Source organism: Oncorhynchus kisutch, linkage group LG2, assembly GCF_002021735.2.
Source record: "Oncorhynchus kisutch isolate 150728-3 linkage group LG2, Okis_V2, whole genome shotgun sequence".
In the NCBI taxonomy this organism is placed as follows: Eukaryota; Metazoa; Chordata; class Actinopteri; order Salmoniformes; family Salmonidae; genus Oncorhynchus; species Oncorhynchus kisutch.
This window is the reverse complement of record NC_034175.2, coordinates 4,684,688-4,705,407: the sequence shown is the minus strand read 5'-3', so window position 1 is coordinate 4,705,407 and position 20,720 is coordinate 4,684,688. Positions and strand designations below refer to the sequence as shown.

Genomic DNA, 20,720 nt, shown 5'->3' with positions numbered 1-20,720 from the left:
CAGTAAAATACTACTTGAGTAAAAGTCTAAAAGTATTTGGTTTTAAATATACTTAAGTATCAAAAGTAAATGTAATTGCTAAAATATACTTTAAAAGTAAAAGTATAAATAATTTCAAATTTCTTATATTAACAAAACCAGATGGCACCATTGACACTCCAACACTCAACAGACATAATTTACAAACGAAGCATTTGCATTTAGTGAGTCTGCCAGATCTACCAGGATGACCAGGGATGTTCTCTTGATAAGTGTTTGAATTGGATAATTTTCTTGTCCTGCCAAGCATTCAAAATGTAACTTATGGGTGTCAGGGAAAATGAATGGAGTAAAAAGTTAATTATTTGCATTAGGAATGTAATACAGTAAAAGTTGTCAAAAATATAAATAGTAAAGTAAAGTACAGATACCCCAAAAAACGACTTTAGTACTTTAGACCACTGCCTATTAGGACACAAGTATGGGTATTCTGACATGACCACTAACTACATCAAGCGTGTGACTACAAACTGCTTGAATGCATAGACCCTTTTCCAGTACACGACGCACTTACGTCATGCACAGATGCGCACTACTCTTGGCGGCAATAAGAAAGCCATCGCCATCTGCCCATTCGATATACCCTAGATTTACGTTTTTATTAATTATAAACAAAATAACTTTTTGGGGTTCTCATACGCTTACAATTACGTTTTGATTCTTGCTTGAACAGTCGTTAAGGTTATATTTGGGTTGGGATCATTGTAAAATAACTAATTTTGGATGCAGCAGTTGTTAGCTAGATTTTTTTGCTGGTGTTCTATGAGAACTCCCCCTTGTTCTGCCACCAATTTGCACAGCGCCCTCATGCGGCAATATTTGTAAGCACAGAAAGGGGTCTATTTACAGCTAGTTTAGCTTGTGTTTCGGATGATGTTTGTCCAATAGGAAGTGAATGGTGAATAATGTTCTGTCATTTGAGACACTTTTATCGTAAGAATAGGTGTTTGTGAACACCTACATGATTAAGAATGCTACCATGATTATAGATAATCAAATGATTTGTTTATGATGAGTGAGAAAGTTAGAGGGATAAAGATCATCTCCCCCATTATTGGTAATGGTGACAGGTTTGCATGCTTTGTTGGAGCCTAACTTTCTCACTCATTATTCATGAATGATTTTTCTTAATCATGGTATTATCAGGATTAGATCTATAAAGTGCTTTCATTTCTAAACAGTAAAATACCCTCAAATAAAAAGGGGACATTCTGTCCTGTCACTTCATATGAAACATGATCTCAAATCCGAAATGCTGGAGAATATAGCCACATTTTAAAGGTTGGCATCCCTGTCCAAATACAGATGTAGTAGAGTGTATTCTCGCATTAATATTCCTGCCATCTTTCCACATAAGTTAAAGAGTACACTGACACAAGGAAACACTTTGCTGAAACATTACGCTGTAAAGAAATATGTTTATTGAAGTAACCAGCATATCCAAGAGGATCCATCACGAGATAAAGAACATGTCCAGAGACAATTCTTTCCAGACCCCCTCCTCTTCTCCCTACAGCATTACTTGTAAGGGGAAAGGGGGATAGTCAGTTGTGCACCTGAATGCATATAACTGAAATGTGTCTTCCGCATTTAACCCAACCCCCTTGTACAATGTTGGTCCAAAAGAAGCATTAATTATAAGGTCATACATGCTTTGCAACTGAAATTCAAAACATGAGATTTCAGAGATTGTCAGTGGTTGTTCAAATCAATACTAAAGAACTTTTGTAATTGACTACACAGGCTAAATGCATTAAAATAAAAATAGGCCTACATTGGATGTAATTTAGGTCAGAAAAATTCAGACTTGAGAAATTAAAATATTGGAATGTGAACAGTTCACCGTTTAAAAAAAATAGGAATGACAGATTTATTTAATGAAAACACCAAAGATATTAAAGCTCATCTTAAAATGAGGTATCCATAAACAGAGTAGGGTTGTTCCATGAAATTAGTTGCTTTTGTATCCTTTGATATTTTAAGTAGAAATTGTGCACCAAAATTGGATTTTTAAAGCCTGTTATATTAAACGAAGTAGACCACATGGTAAATTGTATATATCAGATTTTTAAAGCCTGTTATATTAAACGAAGTAGACCACATGGTAAATTGTATATATCAGATTTTTTTTTATATGAATAACATTCAGCATCGACATGTCCCTCTTTGCACTGACCTCTCGGAAGATTTTTAGTGCAAACGCAGGTGAGCTGGTTCTACTCTTTTTGGACATTTTCTGGTGTTGTGGTGGAAAACTGAGTGGGTTGAGCTTTAACTCGTCAACCCTGCTACCCCATTGCTACAGGCTAATAATGTTTAATGTAATAAAATGTTGTGAACCTGGCATTCAATTGCCCCTCCCTGTTGCACGCAACAAGCTTCCATTCCCCCTGTCACAAGGGGATTTATGGCTGATTTAAGATGAAATCATTAACCCTGTTACAGTCAACCCTGTTACTTTAACCTCGAAATGGGAAAACATGTTTTATTAAGTTGAAAATGTGCTAAAATATATATATTTTTAACCAAGTTACACTACCAAAAAAGGACTCATTTTGTGGAATAACCCAGTGGCATTTAACAATAAAATCGCTCTGAAAAAAAACAAAACTTTCCATTAATTAGGTGGAGAAACAGGTGGCAAATAATTATATATTTGTCATAAAGGCTGGTTCATTTAGTTTGTTTCTAAAGAGCATTAAGATGCAATGCAAAACGGACAACAAAGCAATTTGCTCTGAGCAATACATGATATGAAAATACAACATAAAGAAGGAAGACATGGCTATGGTGAGTTAAAGCACAGGGATATGAACAACGACTCCCTTTCAGGCACCTTCAGCATAAGATACAAGTCTTTCTGTATCATATGCACTTTCTCTTAAGAAACACCTTTGACCTGGTAAAAACTAAAACATGTTAGTTAAAACATTTCAATTTGCCTTAATCAATCATTGTCATTTAAAAAAACTGTCATTATCTTTTACTGAGCACTGATTTAACAGTAAAGCTTCCAGTTTCTTGAAATGAATTAAAGTGCTGCAAACTAGGCTATTTATTCACTGAAAACCTGCTTGGCCTAAAACAATATTAGGCTATTCTTTGTATTTTCAATTGAGACATAATAAATTGAAGTACAGTGTCTATTAAAAATGTAGCATTTCAAATCTGATGTCAATACATAGGTGGCTATTTCAAAGGTCAAATGTTTTCTGTCCATTAATTGGAGCTTATATTATAAGATCCTGTAGTAACTGTTTACTAACTGCATGTCTATGACTGAGGATCCAAAGGAGCAATTTGGTCCCAAAAACATATCAACAGAGACTCTTCAAATATCCAGTTGTTGTTCTGAAATACTTAGCTTTGCTTAAACCTCCGTTTTGAATGATAATTTGCAGAATGCATAGAGGAAGTAAACTGTACATAGTTCACAACCAACGAGGAACCATTTTATCCTCTGATTGATTGACGTAAGGTGCCCTGTAGCACTCTTATAGGCCGATTTCATCATCAAACTCATCTTCAAATGTGTAGCCCCGTCCATTGTCTCCCCCTTCCTCTTCCTCAGAATCAGTCTCTGAGTGACAGTTGTCAACCCTCCTCCTGTCCAATGGGGTGACACCCTCATACTCTGAGCTGTGTGAGGAGGCGGGACTGGAAGGTGAATCCGCCTTGTGATTGGTGGGCTGTACCTCTATTCCCGCGATTGACACACTGATGATGTTGTTCCCTCTCTCTCGATCTTCCTCGGTGGGACTCACACGCTCTTCCTCAACATCTAACCCCTGACCTTCCTCCTCTGACGCTTGGCGAATGATCTCCTCTCGTTTGTCGCTGAATCTCACCTTCGGCCTCTGGCCTTTGGCCTTGATCCCTCCAGTCCCCTCTATTATCCTTCCATCTCCCACCTCATCCTCCTCGATCCCTAAAAGCTTCTTCTCATTCAGCTCGTTCCTTATGCTGACAGACTGATCCTCCGCCGGGATTTTAAAATTCTCCACTTCAACGACAAGACTTTTGCTTGGACTGAAGACGTCTTCCTCATTAGCGCGAGTCCTAGTCCAGTCTGAGTCCAGCCCCAGTCCATCCATCACCCCTAGCACGTCACCCATGATGGATGGGCCCAGGTCGAAATCCATATCGAGTGTGAAAGACGACACCGACTCGGAATGCTGAAGCTCACTGTTCAGTGTGCTCCCGAAGCCATCTGTGACATCATCAGTGTGGTTAAGTGGCGTCTTAGAATCAACGGGCGCCATTGAGTCGTTTGTTGCCGTGGCACCCGGAGACCCAGGGTCAGGGCTGGGGCCGACGGTAGCCAGGAAGGAGGTGTCACCGAAAGCATCTCCTCCCCTCCCGATGTGCATGGTGTGGCGGAAGTCCCCCAGCGGAGCTGAGATCATGGTGGGGTCCAGGCGAGGCGCCTTGTGGGACGACTTGTGGAGTGGCATGACAGCTGAGAGAGGGAGAAAGAATTATGGAGAAAGGAGGCAAGAGAGAGAGAAGATGGGGTTCAGAGGGAGAGAAAAAGTGGTGTAGAGAAGAGAGCATGGGACAAATGAAAGAGTGACAGAAATAAAGAAAGAGGCCAGAGACGGGGAGAAAAGAAAACCAGTTGGGTGAGACAACACATCAAGCAGAAACACTTCTATGCATCAGCAGACTAAATGAAACTAACAAACTACCTTGATGTTCTTACTTTGACGTGATCTATTTATGCGGACACTGAGCCAAGTTCAGTCAGTGTGAGACAAATATCAACTCAATAAACCTATCTAGAAGACACATAACAGAAATATAATACCTTCACAAAAAGGTATTTTGCAAGTATATAAACCTACAGTGAACAGAGAAGTCCATTCTAGACTGTCAACATAGATAACAGAGAGAAAGTGAATATGAGGGGCCTGAGCCAAGCTGTCACTGAGGGGCCATTTCCCTTGATTAGTGTCACTGTAGGGGAGACTTCTATGGTCTTATATACAGTGACCTGTCATGACAGGCCTACATGAAAACATCGCTGTTGTGCAAGAGAGTGTGAGAAACCAACGAGTCGTTTGGCATTGATAGTTATGCCAAGGCCATGCTGGGACTTGCAAGTGAAACATACTTCTGCCTGGATTCCTTCCCTCGGGGTAGGGGACTTTAAAGCCATAGACAAACACTATATAGGGCAATACTAAAAGCAATTACAATGATTCCCTATTCCATTGAATTGAAAACTATATTGAAAATGGGCACAAACCGGTGCTACTGAGATTTTAAAGACAATGAGGTAGCCTACATTTAAAAAGCAGTCTGACATTACTGTAATTTGTTTACTCTTTACCAATAACTTCCATCAGAGGATGAAACAGTAAGCGGATGAAAGTTAATTAGTCCCCTTGTTCTTGCAAGTGATATTGCCTCATCAAAGCAAAATCAACAACTCCTCATAAAACTGATCGCTTTTATGCGGCAAGGCAGACTACATTATGTCAAACTTACTGCCAGCCAAATAGCTCAGGACCCCATTTCAACAAATAGCAAATGTCTGCGAATTTAACTCAAAAACGTATCATATAGATTGCCTAGCAGTAGTAGTCTATGGAAGGCCATAATGAGTGATGTCAATGGGGAGGGAAAAGGGCAAAACTTGCGCTCCGCCGATCAAGTTTCTGAGTGTTTCTAAAGCAGAAAAAGTATGGGAAACTTACTTTGATTACGCTCGTGTTTCGCTTCCTCCCGCCTCACTATACCTCTTTTCATCGGGCTTTTCTTCTTTATCTTCTCTTCTGGCTTCTCGCTTTTTCCCAGCGTCGTTCGGCCCTTTCTAATATTTCTTTTTCTAAGGGATTGGCAAGGAAGTGACGCGATATTTTATTAGGGAGTGTTTTACGGAGGGAGAATGACGGGGTCTCGAGTCCACATCAAGTACACACATAATCAAACAATCAATAACTAACTGTTTTTGATACAAGGTTTTTGTTCCAAGTGTGTAGCATAAGGGGCTCCCGAGTGGCGCAGCGGTCTAAGGTACTGCATCTCACTTAATCTCAGAGGCAGTAACCTGGTTCGAATCCAGGCTGTATCACATCCGGACGTGATTGAGTGGTGCACAATTGGCCAAAGCTTCGTCCAGGGCAGGCCGTCATTGTAAATAACAATTTGTTCTTAACTGACTTGTCTAGTTAAATAAATAAAATACAATTAATTAGGCTACATTAATGAGAAATCTTCTCTCTCCCTCAGCCAGTCAGGTTGGTGTCATTCCTGTACATTACTATGGGTGTAGGAAATTGGCTATAATTCCTCCCTTTTCGGGAATGCTGTCAGGCAAGTCAGTCGCTCTCTAGGACATGCTTTGTCCTAGAGAGGACTGCCTGTGGGGTCTAACACTCAGTTCCTCTTGCTAATTTGGATCAGTCCGCTATTATCCTTCTTGAAAGGGGACTTTGAGGAAATCCTAGATCTAGGTAATCAGAATTCTACCCGCTGCTGTAGGAAGACCTTTTGTTTGTTGTGGGACAGGAGAAACTATCTCTCATCTTCCTCCCCATTCAGCCCCAAATCACTCATACTTCAGGGAATCACACAATGATGAGGCATGGAAGTGACTCACTGTTTTGTGGGATATCGTCACCCAAGGTTTACATAGCTGTGCGAGGATGTGTCCAAAGGTTCAATTGAATGGCACACCGTGGGAATTGAATTCAATCAGGGAAAAGTAAAGTGTCTTCTACTACCCATCAAGTCCCAAATACAACCCCTGGATGAACCAGTAGACTAACAGGAACCAGTGGAGGTGCTTGTGGTCACACTGATAAGTGCCTATGGGAATGTTTAAAACATTTTTATTGAACATTTATTTAACTTTATTTAAATATTGATAAAGGATATTGCCTCTGAGTCCTTGCTCTCTATCTCTATCTCTCGGTGTCACACACACATTATACAATAATAAGATGGGGGGGGGGGGGGGGGGGGGGGGGGGGGCATACGCCATATTACTCACCTCTCCTGTGCTCTATTCTGTTTGCCATACATCACCTCATAAATAGAATAGAGTCCGTTGGGAAATCAGAATTTGCTCAGTAATAAAAAATATATAATTATTTGCTCTTATCTGGCAGAAGTTGGACTTCTGTCTCGGGTGACATGACCTAGCCATTAACCCCATAATGTTTCAAATGAAAGCCATGGGATTAGTGGCCTTATAGACTTTTTTTTTAAATCGTGTCTGCTGTTCAGTTCAATGCCACATGTGTCAGCTATTAATCTTTAATAGTGCTTGATTCCACCCGATTGTATTTTCTACTATCACTGTAAATCAACTATTAAGGTTCATGAGTCAATGCATTTAAGACATAAAACAGTGTCAGTTACGCATCAGTCATAATTTTTCTGTCTGTCCTTACATTGTTCATGTGTGGCTCCGTAGACGGGCTCATCGCTATTAAGTCACCAACGTCTTGCTCCTAGACAAATTAAACAACTTCTTTGCTCACTTTGAGGACAATACAGTGCCACTGACACGACCCGCTACCAAAACAGCCAACGTGAGTAAAACATTTAAAGGTGTTAAACCTCGCAAGGCTGCTGGCCCAGATGGCATCCCTAGCAGAGCATGCGCAGACCAGCTGCGCAGACCAGCTGGCTGGTGTGTTTACAGACATATTCAATCAATCCCTATCCCAGTCTGCTGTTCCCACATGCTTCAATAGGGCCACCATTGTTCCTGTTTCCAAGAAAGCTAAGGTAACTGAGCTAAATGACTATCGCCCCATGGGCCTCTCGGGTGGTGCAGTGGTTAAGGGCACTGTACTGCAACGCCAGCTGTGCCACCAGAGTCCCTGGGTTCGCGCCCAGGCTCTGTTTTAACCGGCCGTGCCCTGGAGGTCTGTAAACCAGGGACCGTAGTGATGCCTCTTGCACTGAGATGTAGTGCCTTCGACCACCTTAGACCACTGCGCCACTCAGGAAACCCAGCTAGCACATAATGTTCTGAGAACCATATGTTGCTTAGGTGGGAATTTCAGTACTTCAGTATAACGTTTCCCACAGGTTTCCTCATGCTCTTATTTAAAGTCATGTTCTCAGAACGCTCAGAGAACATTAAGAAACAACGTTCTTCTGTGGGAATTTCAGTACTTCAGTATAACGTTTTCTGCAGGTTTCCTTATATTTCTATTTGAAATCCAATCAAATCAAATTGTATTGGTCACATACACATATTTCGCAGATGTTATTGCGGGTGTAGCAAAATGCTTGTGTTCCAAGCTCCAATAGTGCAGTAGTGTCTAACAATTCCCAACAATACATACAAATCTAAAAGTAAAATAATGGAATTAAGAAATACATAATTCCATTCCATTCTAAAACCTTTTAGAAGTAGGGTCCCTTGTTTAGGGGGATCTGCATGGTTCTGGTACCGGTTCGGAGCGACATTTTCGCTTATAAATCTGTGGACACCTTAGATCGAAATGGAATGCATTGAGTGGCAAATAGCCTGGTTCCCACAGACACAGTAGTGTTTTTTCTGAGCCTGTGTGACGTAGATGTGAAATCTGAAACCATTTGAAGCTGGGATGTCCCTCCTACCATTTCATTCGCTCTTCTGACATTTCCTTCGTTCTTCCGACTGTCCATCAACTTTTGTCTGAACCCCACATCATAGCCACTGACAAAGCAAATGCCTGCAATCATTACATCGTAGCGCAGCAGGAGATAGTGGTTTATTCATGGTAGAACATTCAGAGATCGATTAATAGCTATTAATCGAAAATAATTTAGAGATTTTAAACAAAACACACTCTCTGTGTGTCAATGACGGACAAGATTAATATGAAATGAAAGGCGAGTTCCTAACGAGTTTAGGAAGCTAAAGCTAGAGCTCTGTGATACATTCACAGTGATGGGGGAAGACGTTTTGATCAAGAGAGACCTTTAGAAAATATGCACATTTTCTCTAACACTAAACATACAAATATGCATTTCACAGTTACAAGGAAGGTGGAGTCTTATAGTTAGTAGTTTTATTTTAAGCCTTCTTCATACAGTTTTGTTGAATAGGAAATACATCACATAAAATATGTAATATTTTTTATCATATTTGTACTGTGTACTTGAGCTTGGGTCCTCAAAGTGACTATATCGCAGCAATTTACAGCTATTTTAACCAGAAAGGTGAGATTTAAATCTTTCTTCTAGTTATTGTTTATGGCCTTCTCATGATAAATAATTACTTTTGGGGCTTACATAACTTTTTCTGATTGATTTAGTTACATTTAACTGGTTAAAGTCATGTTCTCAAAACGTTCTGAGAACATTAAGAAACAACGATCTTCTGTGGGAATTTCTGTACGTCAGCATAAGGTTTTGTGCAGGTTTCCTCATGTTCTTAGAACATTAAGAAAACGTTCCATAAAAACCACAAGGAAACATTAGTAATGTTCAAAGAAAATTCTAAGAATGTTATTTAAAAAGAACAGAAGTGAACATTTTGCCTGTTCTGGGAACTTACATTTTAAGTTTGCAAGGAGGCTCTGAGAGCGTTTTAGTATGGTTCCCTTTAAGTTTTCGTAGGAGGTTTTATTATCGTTCTGAGAATGTAAATTATAGGCTATTTGGAGGTTTTTGAACAAAGTCCTTAAAACTTTCACAGATTTGTTTTTTATTGCATAGGGCAACCAACCCATCATCAGCATCTGGCTCCGAGGCGCATTCCTCTGAGACAAGGCCATACCTCAAACTATTCAATAAAATTGGCATCTATGCCCAGTACGGGTTGTCATCTCCGGACAGTCCTGTATCTCAGACCCTTTTCAGGTGTCCCAACTTTTCTTTTTATAAAAAATTTATTAATTCAGGCTACAAGAGCATAGACCCAAAGACAATCGCTGACTGTCATTACACTTTCTGGTGTTTTGTAACAGATTCATCAAATTGCGTGAGTGCACAGTGCATTGTTTCGATGCTTGAGTGGATGAACATGCGCAGGTAGCCTACTTTTTTAAGTGATTTGTTTGACAATAAGATGAAAACATCATGACTGGTTGTGTTCATGCTAAATAAAAAACAGACAGTTAAATATCATGTCTTTACTATTAGGCCCATGCATTTTTTTGTGTGTGCACACATAGGAGGTCCCATGAAATAAATAGAGACCCCCGAATGTCACAGTATAATTTGCACACTGCAAACAATGCTGCTATGACCCAAGTCAAATATTCAAATTGAACTGGCTGTAGAGTTTATACCAGGGATGGGCAACTGGCAGTCCCCTTTTGTAGGCCCATGTATCCAGAACTAGGAAAGGCCCAGTGGGCTAAAGGCCCAGTGCACTTCTATTAGACTCCAACCACCCAAGCCATAGACTATTGTTTCTGCTGCCGCACAGCAAGTGGTACCGGTGCATCAAGTCTGACTCCAACAAGCTCTTGAACAGCTTCTATCCCCAAGCAATATGATTGATAAATAGCTAACAAACTTGCTTCATGGACTATCTGAGTTAACCTTATTGACTTTATTGTCTCTATGCACATTCACAGGACCCTACACACTTACTCCATCATTTGCTTGCTCACACATTTGTTTAACTAGGCAAGTCAGTTAAGAACAAATTCTTATTTTCAATGATGTCATAGGAACAGTGGGTTAACTGCCTGTTCAGGGGTAGAACAAAAAATGTGTACCTTGTCAGCTTGGGGATTTGAACTTGCAACCTTTCAGTTACTCGTCCAACGCTCTAACCACTAGGCTACCCTGCCACATACATAATATGCACAGACATTTATACAGACTCCACACACTTGCACACCCACTCACATACAAGCTGCTGCTACTCTGTTTATCTTATATCCTGTTGCCTAGTCACCTTAACCTTTTACATATCTACCTCCATCACTCCAGTATCCCTGCACATTGTAAATATGTTATTAGAACTGACTTTAAAAAATATTCCCTGTATATAGTATGCTTACTTACTTATTTTATTGTCTATTTCATATTTCTTATTCTTATTTCTTGTGTGTTTAAAAAAAAATACTAATACATTGTTATTGATTATTGCATTGTTGGGTTTTGAGTTTGCAAGAAAGGCATTTTACCATACTTGTGGATGTGACATTAAAACATATCACTTTTGTGAGACTTTTTTTATATTCATATTTTTTCCTTTCAGATTTTTCAGGGGGCACCCTCAGCATACCTACTTCCCACGGCTATACGAGGATCAATTTCCTAAAACGTAATAATAATATATTAGAATATATTTTTAATTCAGGAACTCTGTCAGGGTCTCGAATTACTGTTTAGAGTTAGAATAGTAGAATACACAAGGTGCAATTTTTGGTTGTGAATCAGCAGTTTTTCTCTTGTTATGTCAGTCACTACACAGTCACTCAATTAGCTCATGTCAGTTATTTTTTTTTTAGATTGGTAAATTAGTCGAGCCAGCTATCTAAACTTGTAGTAATCATGGTCGAATTACCGACTGGGGGGCCAGCCACTCTCACTTAGGGCCCCCAAAAGGCTATGGCCGGCTCTGACTGCACGTGTGGGTATGGATTTGGGTACAAAGACCAGCGAGCTACTGCGGCCCCTCATGATGAGTTCAGATTTTTTTGTGGCCCCCACCCCCATCTTATCACATTCACCTTGCTTGACAGTTGTGTGGTGGAAGATAAAGAGTCTTATATACATATATATATATATATATATATATATATATATATATATATATATATATATATATATATATATATATATGTAATATATATTATATATTTTATTTATAACAGCTTTTCACCAGTAGAGTAAAAAAACGTTTTATTCAATATTATTCTGCAACATCAAGGGTTACGGTGTTTAACAACAATAATTGTATTACACAAGTAGTAGCAGTAGTGATAATGAGAAGGCAAAACTTTGAAATCTAGGAACAAAGTAGGTAAGTACTTTCCTCCAATGAGAGGAGGCGAGGCAAAGGAAACGGAAGGCGAGGCATACGTTCCATATCTAATGCAACTGCCATTTTGTTTTTCAGTTGAAGATCCATTGCAGCTATGGTTGTTCTTGTGAAAATGGCATTATTCGACGTTTAGATATTGCCTTATAGTGTGTTTTTTCCCTTAAATTTAAAGACGGTCTTGTTGAGAAGTAGTGGATGGTAGTGTAAAATACCAACTTTCCTTGTATATTGTAATTTAATTGTTCTTGTTTACGTTAGGGTCCTCTGGCCGACAGAGTTCTATTAGATTGGTACTGTAGCTAGCTAGTTATCTCGGTGGCAAAATGGCGGCGAATACGACCCAGACAGCTCCAGCTGCTAACTGGTAAGATCTAAAATTATCAAGTGAATCATATCGAGCTTTCGAATATGTTCTCACTTTATTTTGACCTGTATTATAGCTAGACATTGACATTTAATAACGTCCGAAGAAAGCCTGCGATTCGCATTGTTCTTCTCGTTCTGTTAGTTAACGTAACTAACGTTACCTAGCTAACGCTAATTAGCCAGTAAGTTAACGTTAGCTAACTCCTACATTCCTGCAACTTCGTATCGGCTAGGCTTCTGTTCTAGCAAATACCACCAACTATGTAGTACGTAGTTATGATTGACAAGGTAATTAGCTATCTGGGTCACAGTCCAGTAACCTAGTAACATCAATCCAAGACTCTCACTAAGTTAACGTTATCTTCCAGGCCGGGTCACAACAACTTCTAGTATCAACACGATGTTCATGTCTACGATGGTTCATCATGAACTGGTGTAATAGGGCTAATGGGTTGATTCCGGACCGTGCAGCTGAGATACTCTCTCAAGGCTTGGGCAGTATTGTCTAACTTGTCATTGAATCACTTACATAAGATTTGGAAATGGTCTAGCTAGTTGTCAGAAGTTACTGTCTCTTAAATATAGGCAGGGCAAGGCGATGACTGTTTTATTCTGTACTAGCAGGGGTTCTTGCTATTCTTAATGTGGAGTCAAAGCACTCTTATTTTGAGCTTCGCTCAACATAACTTCTGTTAAGAGACACATTTATTTCCCATCAATGAGAACGTCCCATTTTATTTAGGGGCCACAGAAATAGAAGGCTTTGAATTTTGTGTCTGTGGCAGGGCCATGCTCAAGCAACTGAGATGCTCATTCAACAAGTTACCTTACTAAAATGTATTCATATACACTGAGCAAAAATATGAACGCAACATGTAAAGTGTTGGTTTCATGAGCTAAAATAAAAGATTCCAGAAATGTTCCATGTGCGCATAAAGCTTACAGTGCCTTGCGAAAGTATTCGGCCCCCTTGAACTTTGCGACCTTTTGCCACATTTCAGGCTTCAAACATAAAGATATAAAACTGTATTTTTTTTGTGAAGAATCAACAACAAGTGGGACACAATCATGAAGTGGAACGACATTTATTGGATATTTCAAACTTTTTTAACAAATCAAAAACTGAAAAATTGGGCGTGCAAAATTATTCAGCCCCTTTACTTTCAGTGCAGCAAACTCTCTCCAGAAGTTCAGTGAGGATCTCTGAATGATCCAATGTTGACCTAAATGACTAATGATGATAAATACAATCCACCTGTGTGTAATCAAGTCTCCGTATAAATGCACCTGCACTGTGATAGTCTCAGAGGTCCGTTAAAAGCGCAGAGAGCATCATGAAGAACAAGGAACACACCAGGCAGGTCCGAGATACTGTTGTGAAGAAGTTTAAAGCCGGATTTGGATACAAAAAGATTTCCCAAGCTTTAAACATCCCAAGGAGCACTGTGCAAGCAATAATATTGAAATGGAAGGAGAATCAGACCACTGCAAATCTACCAAGACCTGGCCGTCCCTCTAAACTTTCAGCTCATACAAGGAGAAGACTGATCAGAGATGCAGCCAAGAGGCCCATGATCACTCTGGATGAACTGCAGAGATCTACAGCTGAGGTGGGAGACTCTGTCCATAGGACAACAATCAGTCGTATATTGCACAAATCTGGCCTTTATGGAAGAGTGGCAAGAAGAAAGCCATTTCTTAAAGATATCCATAAAAAGTGTTGTTTAAAGTTTGCCACAAGCCACCTGGGAGACACACCAAACATGTCGAAGAAGGTACTCTGGTCAGATGAAACCAAAATTGAACTTTTTGGCAACAATGCAAAACGTTATGTTTGGCGTAAAAGCAACACAGCTCATCACCCTGAACACACCATCCCCACTGTCAAACATGGTGGTGGCAGCATCATGGTTTGGGCCTGCTTTTCTTCAGCAGGGACAGGGAAGATGGTTCAAATTGATGGGAAGATGGATGGAGCCAAATACAGGACCATTCTGGAAGAAAACCTGATGGAGTCTGCAAAAGACCTGAGACTGGGACGGAGATTTGTCTTCCAACAAGACAATGATCCAAAACATAAAGCAAAATCTACAATGGAATGGTTCAAAATAAACATATCCAGGTGTTAGAATGGCCAAGTCAAAGTCCAGACCTGAATCCAATCGAGAATCTGTGGAAAGAACTGAAAACTGCTGTTCACAAATGCTCTCCATCCAACCTCACTGAGCTCGAGCTGTTTTGCAAGGAGGAATGGGAAACAATTTCAGTCTCTCGATGTGCAAAACTGATAGACATACCCCAAGCGACTTACAGCTGTAATCGCAGCAAAAGGTGGCGCTACAAAGTATTACCTTAAGGGGGCTGAATAATTTTGCACGCCCAATTTTTCAGTTTTTGATTTGTTAAAAAAGTTTGAAATATCCAATAAATGTCGTTCCACTTCATGATTGTGTCCCACTTGTTGTTGATTCTTCACAAAAAAATACAGTTTTATATCTTTATGTTTGAAGCCTGAAATGTGGCAAAAGGTCGCAAAGTTCAAGGGGGCCGAATACTTTCGCAAGGCACTGTATTTATCTAAAATCTTGTGCAAAAGTTACATCTGTTTGTCATCATTTTGCCTTTGCCAAGATAATCCATCCACCTGACAGGTGTGGCATATCGAGAAGCTGATTAAACAGCATGATCATTGCACAGGTGCATCTTGTGCTGGGGACAATAAAAGGCCACTATAAAATGTGCAGTTTTGTCACAACACAATGCCACAGATGTCACGTTTTAAGGGAATGTCCACCAGAGCTGGAATTTGGAATTTAATGTTTATTTCTTTACCAAAAGCCACCTCCAATGTTGTTTTAGAGAATTTGGCATTAGGTCCAACGGCCTCACAAACGCACACCACGTGTAACCACTAGAGGTTGACCGATTAGGATTTTTCAACGCCGATACCGATCATTGGAGGCCCCAAAAAAAGCCAATACCGATTAATCGGCCGATTTTAATAAATACATTTTTTATTTTTTATAAATACAAACATTTATTTGTAATAATGACAATTACAACAATACTGAATTAACTTAATATAATACATCAATAAAAAGCTATTTAGCCTCAAATAATGACAATTTTTCCATTTGGTTTAAATAATGCAAAAACAAAGTGTTGGAGAAGAAAGTAAAAGTGCAATATGTGCCATGTAAAAAAGCTCATGTTTAAGTTCCTTGCTCAGAACATGAGAACATATAAAAGCTGGTGGTTCCTTTTAACATGAGACTTCAATATTCCAAGGTAAGAGGTTTTAGGTTGTAGTTTACCTCTTAGAGCTCCCCCCTACTTTGTGCAATTTCCACCTGAAGACATACCCAAATCTAACAGCCTGTAGCTCAGACACAGAACCAAGGATATGCATATTATTGGTAGCATTTGAAGTTTGTGTGAATTGAATGTAGGAGAATATAACACAATAGATCTGGTTTAGATTAAACAATGAAAAACCATACGTATTTTTATTTTTGTATCATCTTTAAAATGAACAAGATAAAACAAACATTCAGATAGGATGATGGGGACAATTTCAGTGAAAAAATCTAAGAGGGCAACAGTACTTGTGCAAAGTTTCAGAATGATAACTTCCAAAATGAGTGTGCTACATGACGTTTATCATGAAGTCACCCAGGTGTCCCACACAAGTAGCCCAAATGTACCCAAGTGGCCAAATTGGTGAAGGTATACATTTTGAAACATAACTATATACAAAATACCAAAATGGTATTCTAACATTATTGATAAAAAATATATACACACACACACACACACATTTACAAAATAACATGGGTAACTATTTACACCCTTTCAATATTTGGAAGATCCCCAGTCCTCTTATCAAATCAATTTATATAGCCCCAGCCTAAAACCCCAAACAGCAAGCAATGCAGGTGTAGAAGCACGGTGGCTAGGAAAAACTCCCTAGAAAGGAAAAACCTAGAGGAACCGGGTTATGAGGGGTGGCCAGTCCTCTTCTGGCTGTGCCGGGTGGAGATCAGTGGTTGTAGAGGGTGCAACAGGACAGCACCTTGAGTAAAAATGAACAGTTTAGGGTTCCATAGCCGCAGGCAGAACAGTTGAAACTGGAACAGCAGCAGGCCGGGTGGACTGGGGACAGCAAGGAGTCATTATGGCAGGTAGTCCTGAAGCATGGTCCAAGGGCTCAGGTCCTCGGAGAGAAAGAGAGCAGACTTAAATTCACACGACACCGGACAAGACAGGAAAAGTACTCCAGATATAACATACTGACCCTAGCCCCCACCAACTTTGCCATATAACCCCACCAACTTTGCCAAAACTCTAGACAATATTCTGCTGCTGATGCCAGATGCCATAGCAGTCTCTTTCTGATGTAAAGCAGAGGATCACTGAGCATGTGGTGCATGTGATGGGAGACTTCATCTTGCAAACAACACAGCAACGCCTCCATGCTCTGCCCTTTTGGCCCTTAGGCACATCCATGCCTGCACAAATATATTTCGGCAGATGAACACTTGTGGCAGGAGCAGAAGGGACAGGGCTTGGTGCAGTAGTGCTGTAGCCAGCAAGCTCCTTGATGCTCCCTCTAATGTAGACTGATTGGAGGAAGCATGCTGGCTGTGTTGAGGTGTATGGGTTTGAATTCTACACAATACCATTTTATATATATATATATACAGACAGACGGACGCACAGACAGACAGACATAGGCTATGGTCGTTCTCATACAAACAGACACTCACTCACAATGACTAGCTAACGTGTACTTTACCCATTTCATTACATCTTTATATATTGCAAAAAAATGTAAAAACAATCACAAATAATATTTTATATTAATTTCAAACAACGGCATTAGCATGAGAGCAACTTACCAGTCCAAAACAATGTCCTCTCTGTTCAAAAAATATGCCTCAGTTTCAGAGTCTCCAAAATGGAGTTCAAAAAGCAGATCTGTCTCACTTTCACGATGAATTTCCTCTAACATTGTTTCTACATTCGTATATCTAGTCTTAGAATTAGCTTTCCTTGACTTATTCGCCATGATGTTGGATAAATAAACAGCTGAAGATGCAAGTCACTGAAATACTGCTGTGCGTAATAAGCTTTGCTCCTTCACGGTTGAATTGGCAATGGCGAAAGAACAGTCCTTACGCCAGCGTTCAATGGAAAGGTTTGTCTTACAACAAAGGATCATGGGATATTGCCGTTTACCTCTGCTCATTGGCTATCTAGCCAGCTAGATTTCAAGACGATCAGTGGTCATTGGGTTAAAAGACAGTCAATCAACGAGACAGTGGTCATATAATTGGTGCACAATGGGCTCGTCACTTGTTGTCTCCCAATCGGTTTGTCCGGGTCAATACGTCCCGCAAAATGACCCATCAGGTTTGGTTGCGTTACAAACAAACAGTTGATTGCAAGGAAACCAAACATGACTGGATAAAGTCGGGGAAAGTCTGTCTATTTTACGTTGGATGTCAAATTGAATGACACGAAATTCAACGAGATAAGCGTTCACAAAATGTTTTGTGTTAGGCTATAAAAAATGGATTTAACCGAACAAAAGACCATTCATTGTGTAACAATGAGCCTTGGGATTGCAACCAGAGCAAGATCTTCAAAGGTAAACGATTTATTTCAATGCAATCTGTGATTTTGTTATGCAAGTGCTGGCTGAATAAGTAGTTTGATATGGGGGTCTGTGCTCAGATAATCGCAGCGTATTCTTTCGCAATAAATCATTTTTTAAATCTGACAACGCAGTTGGATTAGCAAGATTCGAGGCTTTCTAACCATGTGAGACACTTGTATTTTCATGAATGTTTAATATGACTATTTATGTAGCGAACACCGTATGTTGTCGATTTTAATCCCGCGAACAGGTTCGGTGCGCAGAGAGGTTAATATAGTATTTATAGGACTATTTATCTCTACCATTTGTATTCCACATACCTTTGACCATTGGATGTTCTTATAGGCACTTTAGTATTGCCAGTGTAACAGTATAGCTTCTGCTTGAAAAAGCTAACCGTGGCTTTTCTAACTGCCTGTGTATAATGGTTTCTAGCTTCCCTGAAAAGCTGCATATCACGGGGGCTGTTCGACGCTAATGCAGAACGCCATAGGATGTTTTTGTGTTGGTCATGGTTCTAAATTTATTGAATGGGGCATTTGACCCATTACGGATGCAGGCAATGAGGCAGTGATTGCTGAGATCTTGGTTGAAGACAGCAGAGGTGTATTTAGAGGGCAAGTTGGTTAGGATCAAATCAAATGTATTTATATTGCCCTTCGTACATCAGCTGATATCTCAAAGTGCTGTACAGAAACTCAGCCTAAAACCCCAAACAGCAAGCAATGCAGGTTGTAGAAGCACAGTGGCTAGGAAAAACTCCCTAGAAAGGCCAAAACCTAGGAAGAAACCAGGCTATGTGGGTGGCCAGTCCTCTTCTGGCTGTGCCGGGTGGAGATTATAACAGAACAGGGCCAAGATGTTCAAATGTTCATAAATGACCAGCATGGTCAAATAATAATCACAGGCAGAAGAGTTGAAACTGGAACAGCAGCACGGCCAGGTGGACTGGGGACAGCAAGGAGTCATCATGAGGACAAACCATTCACAGAGACGAACTGATATCTTTCCGACAGATAAGATCTAAACCAGGCCAGAACTTGTCCGTGTAGACCAATTTGGGTTTCCAATCTCTCCAAAAGAATGTGCTGATCGATGGTATCAAAAGCAGCAATAAGGTCTAGGAGCACGAGGACAGATGCAGAGCCTCGGTCCGATGCCATTAAAAGGTAATTTACCACCTTCACAAGTGCAGTCTCAGTGCTATGATGGGGTCTAAAATATACATGGTTTGTCTTCAGGAAGGCAGTGAGTTGTTGCGCAACAGCCTTTTCTAAAAAATTTGAGAGGAATGGAAGATTCGATATAGGCCGATAGTTTTTTATATTTTCTGGGTCAAGGTTTGGCTTTTTCAAGAGAGGCTTTATTACTGCCACTTTTAGTGAGTTTGGTACACATCCGGTGAATAGAGAGCCGTTTATTATGTTCAACATAGGAGGGCCGAGCACAGGAAGCAGCTCTTTCAGTAGTTTAGTTGGAATAGGGTCCAGTATGCAGCTTGACGGTTTAGAGGCCATGATCGTTTTCATCATTGTGTCAAGAGATATAGTACTAAAACACTTGAGCGTCTCTCTTGATCCTAGGTCCTGGCAGAGTTGTGCAGACTCAGGACAACTGAGCTTTGAAGGAATACGCAGATTTAAAGAGGAGTCCGTAATTTGCTTTCTAATAATCATGATCTTTTCCTCAAAGAAGTTCATGAATATATTACTGCTGAAGTGAAAGCCATCCTCTCTTGGGGAATGCTGCTTTTTAGTTAGCTTTGCGACAGTATCAAAAAGGGATTTCGGATTGTTATTATTTTCCTCAATTAAGTTGGAAAAATAGGATGATCGAGCAGCAGTAAGGGTTCTTAGTACCGTGCAGTATCGGTCTTTCCAAGCTAGTCGGAAGACATCCAGTTTGGTGTGGCGCCATTTCCGTTCCAATTTTCTGGAAGCTTGCTTCACAGCTCGGGTATTTTCTGTATACCAGGGAGCTAGTTTCTTATGAGAAATGTTTTTAGTTTTTAGGGGTGCAACTGCATCAAGGGTATTGTTCAAGGTTAAATTGAGTTCCTCAGTTAGGTGGTTAACTGATATTTGTCCTCTGGCGTCCTTGGGTAGACAGACGGAGTCTGGAAGGACATCAAGGAATCTTTGTGTTGTCTGTGAATTTATAGCACAACTTTTGATGTTCCTTGGTTGGGGTCTGAGCAGATTATTTGTTGCAATTACAAACTTAATAAAATGGTGGTCCGATAGTCCAGGATTATGAGGAAAAACATTAAGATCCACAACATTTATTCCATGGGACAAAACTAGGTCCAGAGTATGACTGTGACCGTGAGTAGGTCCAGAGACATGTTGGACAAAACCCACTGAGTCAATGATGGCTCTGAAAGCCTTTTGGAGTGGGTCTGTGGACTTTTCCATGTGAATATTAGTCACCAAAGATTAGAATATTATCTGCTATGACTACAAGGTCAGATAGGAATTCAGGGAACTCAATGAGGAACGCTGTATATGGCCCAGGAGGACTGTAAACAGTAGCTATAAAAAGTGATTGAGTAGGCGGCATAAATTTCATGACTAGAAGCTCAAAAGACGAAAAGTCTTTTTTTTTTGTAAATTGAAATTGGCTATCGTAAATGTTAGCAACACCTCTGCCTTTGTGGGATGCACGGGGGATATGGTCACTAGTGTAGCCAGGAGGTGAGGCCTC

The 20,720-nt window shown here is 40.1% G+C and overlaps 2 protein-coding genes across 2 annotated transcripts in view; one reads left to right on the top strand and one right to left on the bottom strand.

The window, feature by feature from the left end:
* Positions 1–1,437: 1,437 nt before the first annotated feature.
* LOC109905957 (uncharacterized) lies at positions 1,438–6,302 on the bottom strand. The gene is made up of 2 exons (XM_020503601.2): positions 5,739–6,302; positions 1,438–4,498 (listed from the first exon to the last, which is right to left on the bottom strand). The coding sequence occupies exons 1-2, from the start codon at positions 5,788–5,790 to the stop codon at positions 3,534–3,536; spliced, it is 1,017 nt and encodes a 338-aa protein (XP_020359190.1). The 5' UTR covers positions 5,791–6,302; the 3' UTR covers positions 1,438–3,533.
* A 5,741-nt stretch (positions 6,303–12,043) lies between these two features.
* Positions 12,044–20,720, top strand: part of LOC109905939 (leukocyte receptor cluster member 8 homolog) — a 28,522-nt gene continuing 19,845 nt past the window's right edge. Inside the window, exon 1 of the mRNA XM_031838100.1 lies at positions 12,044–12,356. Coding sequence (XP_031693960.1) covers positions 12,316–12,356 — 41 coding nt within the window. The 5' untranslated portion in view covers positions 12,044–12,315. The remainder of the gene's footprint in view (positions 12,357–20,720) is intronic.